Genomic DNA, 8,173 nt, shown 5'->3' on the forward strand with positions numbered 1-8,173 from the left:
TGGAACTTCCACGCATCAAGGTGGAAATGCTCTCCATCGGAGTGATTGATGGAGTTCCGTGATGTCATTCACGCGGAAAGAACAAAACACAATTATGCCGGAATTTCTTCAATTATGTTAGATACATACAGGGTTATTTAAGTGTATCGTCCATCAATATTTTTTTTTTGATTCTCTGAATATTAAAAAAAAACTATTAATAATTTGATATAATATTTTATTAATTAATTTTTTGATATAATTAATATTTTTTAATAAATAATATTCAAATTTAACATTAAATCATAATATATATATATATATATCATTATAAATCATGTTTCTTGCTACGTAAACAATAAACAAACAGATAAAACGGGTTTTTTAATTTATTTAAAATGATAAATTTTGATATAATTTATAATATGTTTAATATGTAGCATTTATTATGGTTTTTTCAATTATTTAAACAATTTGTATGGTTTTTTAAGAAGAGATTATTATTATTATTATTAAGATTTATGATTTATTAAATCAGAATTCTCTCCTATAATTTAAAGACACACGAAATCTCAGCTTTTTATCATTTGCTATAAACTACTTTGGAAAAAAAAGAAAAGAAAGAAAGAGATTTGTTGTAAATATATAGTTTAGATTCGTGGAAGGTTTATACAAGATTGGAGTGGAGAAAGATTTGGTTTCAACATACAAAAATCAATCTAAGAATATTTTAATGGCTATCATTAAAAAAATAAAAAATATGTATATAATATAGGAAGTGTATGGTACAAGATGTTAGGCTAAAATTTCCCCCAATATCATATATGGGTTGGTAATATTGCACTTTCGACTAGAAATACTTTATGGGTTTTGTGTGGGTCTTGCGTGGACTCAATTATCAATCCTCTCTTGTGGAATGCCTATATTGCATTCAAGCTGTAATTGCAAGAAGGTTCCTATGAGTTGAAGGCCAGAGCTTCTTTTATATATATGTTCATTGCCGGGTAATTTCATTTGTTGAAAATACCAATAAAATCGCCATTTGTTTCCAAGCAGCACTAACTATATTAGGTATCCTTTGCACTTTGTCAAAAGGTTGGCCTCGTACAATATGTCAAATGTGGGCACTAGCTCATTAAGTTCATGATCTTATGACCCATGGAAACAATGGCAGCAACACCTACCCCCTCGGAATTCGGATCCATGTGAATTTATTACAACATCGCTGGGGGCAAGAGTTAGAAATTGTCCAATTTTGTACATTTCTCTTTGTGGGCACAAAAAACTTAGATTTCAACTTTCTCAATTAGTTAGTATCCAAAAACAAATGAATATTTTTTTTGTCATTCTAAAATAAGAGTAAGAGGTACAGGATAATACATTTCATTTATCTCTATATTGTTTTTTTTTGGGTCCGGAGACAATAATCCGAAGTCGGATTACAAGAATGTATTGTTTTCATGAGTTATTCTAATTTCAACCTAGATAATCTCTCTTATCTCACAAAGAAGAAGATAACGGACATCAATTTTGGACATACGAGCGAGCAACGAGAGGCATGGCTATACAATTCAACTATGAGTAAGGAGGAGCTTTTACATGGCAAAAGGGAAGTTCCAGCGGAGTACTGCCGTAGTAATAATGTTATTATATGATATTTTATAGGGTATTTAGATTGTAAATAACAAGTTGATCTGTGAGGATAAAATGCCAAATTAAAATGCTCAGTTTCAGCTTGTTCTTTACCATTCTACATTTTGATCAAAGGCTTGGAACAATAACCTTAAATTACATACACATGGAATGATTTAATTAGAAGTTCCGACGATATTTTATCATGGACTAACAAGTAAAGTGTTGTTCTTGGTTTGACAAATTATCAGCGCTTATTGTTTGTACAATATCCCTTAATGTTTTAAATTCTAGTTTATTATAGCTTTAATGGTAAATTGGTTTTATCAATATTATCTTGATTAATTTTTTATTTTTTAAAAAAAAGAAGATGAAGAAGAAGGGGTTTTGATCTTTGTTTCATTGTTTGTGGAAGCGCTTGTTTGTATTTAGTGACATTAATGCCTATTTTATAAAGCACAATAGGAATCTTTTGCTTTCAAATCTATTTCAAGTGCAAAGCAATACTTACCATTGCTTCTAGTCATATGTAATCCATATATAATAATCACAGTGGAAGAATGTGGACCCAAATTCAACTCGAATCACGAAAGAATATGGGTTGCCGGCGACCTGTTCTTGGCTTGCGTTGATGCCTGTACCTTCAAGAACAAACAACGAAATTGGAAGCATTCAAAGAAGATAAAATTAACAAAAACCCCAAGTATATCTTGAAATGATATCAAATTTATATTCAAAATGTAAGGCAAGATCCTCAATCTATCATATTCTCTGTATATCCATCCTCAATCACTTCGGTTTACGATGGGAAAGTACAAAAGACTTGAGAGTAAAAAATATATCGAGAGAGTTGAGAAACAGTAGACTAAGAAATCACTGTATTTTATGGCATCATGTTGGGATCCAAATATTGGAAGATATGTAATGTTTCTTGAGTCTAGCCCATCGGAAGATGTTGTGATATTATTAAGAATTGAGAAAAAACCTTCTAATTCTGTTGAGTCCACTAAGCTTAATTGTTAACAAATACAAAATACCATAAAAAAGAAATGGTCACCGGCTCCGGCTGCTATCATGGGGTCTAGCTCTTAATTATCAAATAGAGTTGATTACCTTTTGTTTTTTTTTTTTTCCGATCCCTCTTTTTTTTTTAATGAAAATAACCCAAAGAAAAAAAAAAGAAATTGAGAAGGAATATAAGATTAATGTACTCATATTTAGGGATACTTAGATATGGTTTTTAAAGATAATTTGAAAGCTCACAGTGACTTGGTATAAATCCTGGATCACAAATCAGATTAATTAACTTGTGTCAATCCAGTTTTTTATTTTTATATAAACATCAAAACAACATAATTTTACATTTTTTTTAAATTATCAATGGGTTTGATAACAGTGAGGATAAATGGAGGTGCTTGAGTGGTAGATAACAAGATCACAGTTGATTTGTTTTTCGTAGTGTGGTTACGGTATTTTTTTAAGTGTTTTTTATATTAAAATAATATTTTTTTTATTTTAAAAAAATTATTTTTAAAATCAACAATATTAAAAAATAAATAATTTTAACCTAAATTTATTTTTAATTTTTTTTAAATCTGGGTGGGCCATGTTTCCCAACACCCCCTCCCCTCCCTGAGCCGGTTTCCCTTTCATTGTTGGATCCTGCCTAATCAGATAAATTAATCAAACTTAATGCAACAGTAGACTTGTTTTTTTTTTTTAAAAAATAACAATTGGTGACGTGTGAGGATTGTTAATCTATCGATCAATCTCCGATAGCTTATAAATATGGCCAAGGTAATGATCTTTGCTTTATAATTTTACAAATAACATAATTGAGAAGGCAAAACATGGCCACTCCCATTTCCTCCGTCTCCCTCACCATGAAGTGTTTCTTGTATGCTTATTTTCTCTGTCTTTGCCTTCTCTTCTCTTTGGAGAAGGGCTATGCCCTTGAAGGAAGGAAAATTGCTGAAAGCCACCATAGCCATTTCATCGAAGTGAGCTCTCTACTTCCACCAGCTAGCTGCAAGCCCTCCACCAAAGGTTATTTACATAAAACTCATTACTCAATCTCTATCAATATCTACAGTATTTGAGTTTTCACAATCACCACCACAATATTCTCTTGATGTTGCTCCTCCTCCTCTGTTGGGTCAGCAAATATTACTGTAGCTAAGAGTTATACCTCCATGCTACTGTCTCATATATATCATTTTAGGCCTTGCTAGTACTTGATTGAGGAGGGTACATCTTGTTTTCTGTCAACTAAAACAATCCTTCTTCCATGTATTCTTTATGCTTTGCAATGGGAGATTTAGCCATAATTTTCTTCCTTGACAGTGCATATATATGGTTTTTACACAGTTCCCTAATAAATTGCGAAAAACGCTTTCTGGTAAAAACACACATACAATTGAACGTGACAAATTAGGTTTGGCCCAGTAAAAGTATGAAGACAATTAATCATGAAAATTTGACAGAGGCCCCTCCACTTCTAAAAAGCAGAAGCATATATATAGTAGTCTTGGAGTCATCATCCAATGTCAAAAATCATCACTTACCAACCACGGCATATTATATTCTTGCAATGGCCACAGAAACATTTTGCATGATTAAAAAGATAGAAATAATCATAGTTGTTGAACCAGATCCGACAAATTTATTCAATTAAGACTCTGAATCATCTTCTCAACTTTGATGAATGTTAAGAAGCTTATACATGGATTGCAGGGATTTAGTTGAATCCATGTAACCTAATCCTAGCAAGCTTCAACTTGACAAATTAATGATGAGACGAAGCTTGGAGTTTTGCATGATCACAATATTAAGATAAACTAATATATATCATGTTGGTTTTCTTTGATTTGCATATCTTATTTTTTCTGTATATATTCCGGCTGAATCTTGCCCGTGGCACGTTGAAATTATTGACCTTTGAATCACTCGTTTGTAAACAAGTCAAGCACTAGTCTACTTCAGCAATAACTAAATTATATATATATTAACAGGAAATCCTGTGTGGTCTGAGGTTTCAATTTACAGTTTTATTATCTCCTTTATATTAAGAGTGTCAAGTTATATAATCCCTATATTTTTTTTAATATTTTATTAGCTAGTTTTTTTAAAATACAAAAATATAGAGATTCAATATGAATGAATTAATTATTTCTCAAAAAAAGATGATACCAAAATATAATAGTTTACTATTACATTACCTTTCCCATTTCCTCTGACATGAGGTTGTGATCAGTTCTCACCAAAAGAACTCAAGCATGACACCCCAACAACTGGTTTTAAGCATACCACCTGCAATTTATTAGCCGCTTCCCCTTCCTTCTAGGGAACAATCTTTTTCTTTATCTATACTTATATTTTTAGGCAATCTTTTTCTCCTTTCTGCAAAATACTTGTGAAAGGGAGGATCTTCAAAAGAAACTCTGCATCTCTTTGTGCCATTGGTGGCCATAGAGAGTATGTCCTCGAAGGTTTTTAAGGATAGGTAGGATGTTCCTGCACAAATTAAATGAGAGGTGGTATGTCTCTCACGCAATTTTGCTTTCGTAGAAAGATTTATCAGTCCACCACAGCTGTGTGGTGGCTCTAAAGCACTCGCAATTTACTAAAAAAATGAAGTCCACTTCACCAGCAGCCTCGTTGAAAATAAAGGTTTCTGCAGTGTAATCATTTCATGTTCACTAGTTGTTTAACTTTTTTACTTCAATATCTGAATTTAAATTCAAAATTTCATAATTCTTTTTTATATGATGCCTTTCTCGTGTCTTTTTCAATGTTTTTAAAACACTTTAATTAAGGGCTGTTCGGTAGATTGGTAATTCATTAATTTATGACTTTGTCTTCGGAATAAGTCGGATGATAGTTAACCGGGTTAAATAAGATGGGTTAATTTTTTACTTAGGTAGATTTTATAGATCAATTAAAATCCAATTTAACTTTTAAAAAAATATATTTTAAAATAAAGTCTTAAAACGAAACTGTTTTAAGCTAAATTAGATTAGTTTGTTTAATTCATAACTTGAATATTGAAACAAAATATTTTTTAAATTAACTTGTTTAATTTATAACTTGGTTACATGAGTTGAGTTTAATAACTTTATTTTAAAGATTAACATTCATGAATTTTTTTTTAAAAAAAAGTTCAAATCTACTCATAAATGGATCAGATTTTCAAGCAAAATATTTGATTATTAAAATAATTCAAAGTAAATAGTTTCAAGATTATATAAGAATATAATCTCATCATTTGTTGTTGTTCAATTTCAGTTCTCAGCAACAACGACAATAAGGCATCTCTCAAGGTAGTCCACAAGCATGGGCCTTGCTCTAAGCTAAGCCTAAACGAAGCAAGTGCTGCTCCAACACACACTGAGATCCTCCTTCAAGACCAGTCCAGGGTCAAGTCAATTCACTCTAGGCTCTCAAATTCCAAGACCTCAGGTGGCAAAGATGTGAAGGTGACTGATTCAACCACCATCCCAGCCAAGGACGGCAGCACAGTTGGTTCAGGCAATTATATTGTGACTGTGGGACTTGGCACACCCAAGAAGGATCTCTCTCTGATTTTCGACACTGGCAGTGACATTACCTGGACACAATGCCAGCCATGTGCAAGGTCTTGCTATAAACAAAAGGAGCAGATATTTGATCCAAGTCAATCAACATCATACACCAACATTTCATGCTCCTCATCAATCTGCAATTCACTTACTTCTGCAACAGGTGATGATATAAGAGCCTTTTTAATCTAGTGAGTTTCTACAATATCTGTGTTTTGCAGACAACAACAATGACTATGCCTTCAAGGCTACCGGATCTGTTTTTGTATTGAAATTCAATGATCTAGATGAATACCGGCACCGGTGCCCCCAAAACACAGACATCATATATAGACTCGCCCTTTAAAGCGTCCAAAATGTTGTGATGATTATTTAATTTATAATCTTGTTATATACATGCAGGCAATACTCCTGGCTGTGCTTCCTCAACATGTGTCTATGGCATCCAATATGGGGACTCCTCGTTTTCGGTAGGATTCTTCGGCACAGAAAAGCTAACATTAACATCTACTGATGAGTTCAACAATTTCTACTTTGGTTGTGGCCAAAACAACCAAGGTCTCTTTGGTGGCTCGGCGGGACTACTTGGCCTAGGTCGTGACAAGCTATCTTTAGTGTCACAAACTGCCCAAAAATACAACAAGATCTTCTCCTATTGTCTCCCATCTTCCTCTAGCTCAACCGGATTCCTAACTTTTGGTGGCTCGGCTTCAAAGAATGCTAAATTCACACCACTTTCGACAATATCAGCTGGCCCCTCCTTTTATGGCCTAGACTTTACAGGAATAAGCGTTGGTGGGAAAAAACTAGCCATCTCTGCATCAGTTTTCTCAACTGCTGGTGCTATCATAGATTCAGGGACTGTCATTACAAGGTTGCCACCACCAGCCTACTCTGCCCTTCGCGCCTCATTCAGGAATTTGATGTCCAAGTATCCGATGACAAAGGCACTATCGATACTTGACACTTGCTATGATTTTAGCAATTATACCACCATCTCAGTGCCTAAGATTGGTTTTTCCTTTAGCAGTGGGATTGAGGTAGACATTGATGCGACAGGGATTTTATACGCGAGTAGCATATCCCAAGTGTGCCTGGCATTTGCTGGAAATAGTGATGCAACTGACGTGTTCATTTTCGGAAATGTTCAGCAAAAAACACTAGAAGTTTTCTATGATGGCTCGGCCGGGAAAGTTGGATTTGCTCCAGGGGGTTGTAGCTGATTAATCTTAAGCCAGCTCTTATGGTAGAAATTGTACGAGTAAAAATTTGAACCTTAAATACTGTTGGCGTTAGCGGAGGAAAATGCCCAAGGCATTGATGATGAATAATATAGCAGAAGACTCATGCATAAGTGAATTGTGGAACGAAAGGAATTAAGTCTTATAGTGGCCTGTAGTGGATAAATAAAAGTGAATAATATAGATTATATTTCACGATTTCATTTAATAATTTAAGTTTTTAAGTTGATAATTTTTTTATACTATGTTAGACAATGTTCAAATCTCACTGCTATATTCATTCCACTGTGTAATATTATAAATAACATCTTAAAATCTCACTTAACAACTAATTCTTTTTCGGGCTTGAAATGATTTTTATTATAATCACAGTTCAATTCCAATCCTTGATGGACCACTGTCGATGAGCTGAAGGCTCGTTAGTTCATGAAGTGCCTTTGAGAAACAAGTTAAATCGCAGATGCAAGAGGAAAGATCCAAACCCAAGTTACTGAAACTGGCTAAAGATATTCTTGTATCCTACACGTAAGAAACAGCAGAGACCTCCACAGTGCAAACTCGAAATGTTAAAATGTCAAAATCATCACCTTAGTTGCAATTTGAAAGGAAATTTAAAGGACATAAAGCACAGTTCACATCTGATAAATATAACAATACCATGAATAATTGCTCTCAAGTAGTAAAATAAATGAACATGGAGACTAGAAGAGTGCTTCTCAATGCCATAATACAGGAGTCTAATAT

The 8,173-nt window shown here is 33.4% G+C and overlaps 1 protein-coding gene across 1 annotated transcript; it reads left to right on the plus strand.

Moving 5' to 3' along the window:
• The first annotated feature begins 3,414 nt into the window (after positions 1-3,414).
• Positions 3,415-7,697, plus strand: LOC105134133 (protein ASPARTIC PROTEASE IN GUARD CELL 2-like). Its single transcript, XM_011038431.1, has 4 exons — positions 3,415-3,657; positions 5,896-6,351; positions 6,591-7,627; positions 7,681-7,697. The coding sequence occupies exons 1-3, from the start codon at positions 3,462-3,464 to the stop codon at positions 7,409-7,411; spliced, it is 1,473 nt and encodes a 490-aa protein (XP_011036733.1). The 5' UTR covers positions 3,415-3,461; the 3' UTR covers positions 7,412-7,627; positions 7,681-7,697.
• Positions 7,698-8,173: the final 476 nt, after the last annotated feature.

This window comes from Populus euphratica, unplaced genomic scaffold (assembly GCF_000495115.2).
Source record: "Populus euphratica unplaced genomic scaffold, PopEup_1.0 scaffold40.1, whole genome shotgun sequence".
In the NCBI taxonomy this organism is placed as follows: Eukaryota; Viridiplantae; Streptophyta; class Magnoliopsida; order Malpighiales; family Salicaceae; genus Populus; species Populus euphratica.

What these genes read in the sequence shown, in the direction of transcription:
- LOC105134133 (XM_011038431.1), top strand. Translation starts at nt 3,462, where the DNA reads ATGGCCACTCCCATTTCCTCCGTCTCCCTCACCATGAAGTGTTTCTTG. An exon ending in CTGCAAGCCCTCCACCAAAG is followed by an intron (nt 3,658 to 5,895) that starts GTTATTTACATA and finishes GTTCAATTTCAG; the next exon opens with TTCTCAGCAACAACGACAAT. An exon ending in TTCACTTACTTCTGCAACAG is followed by an intron (nt 6,352 to 6,590) that starts GTGATGATATAA and finishes ATATACATGCAG; the next exon opens with GCAATACTCCTGGCTGTGCT.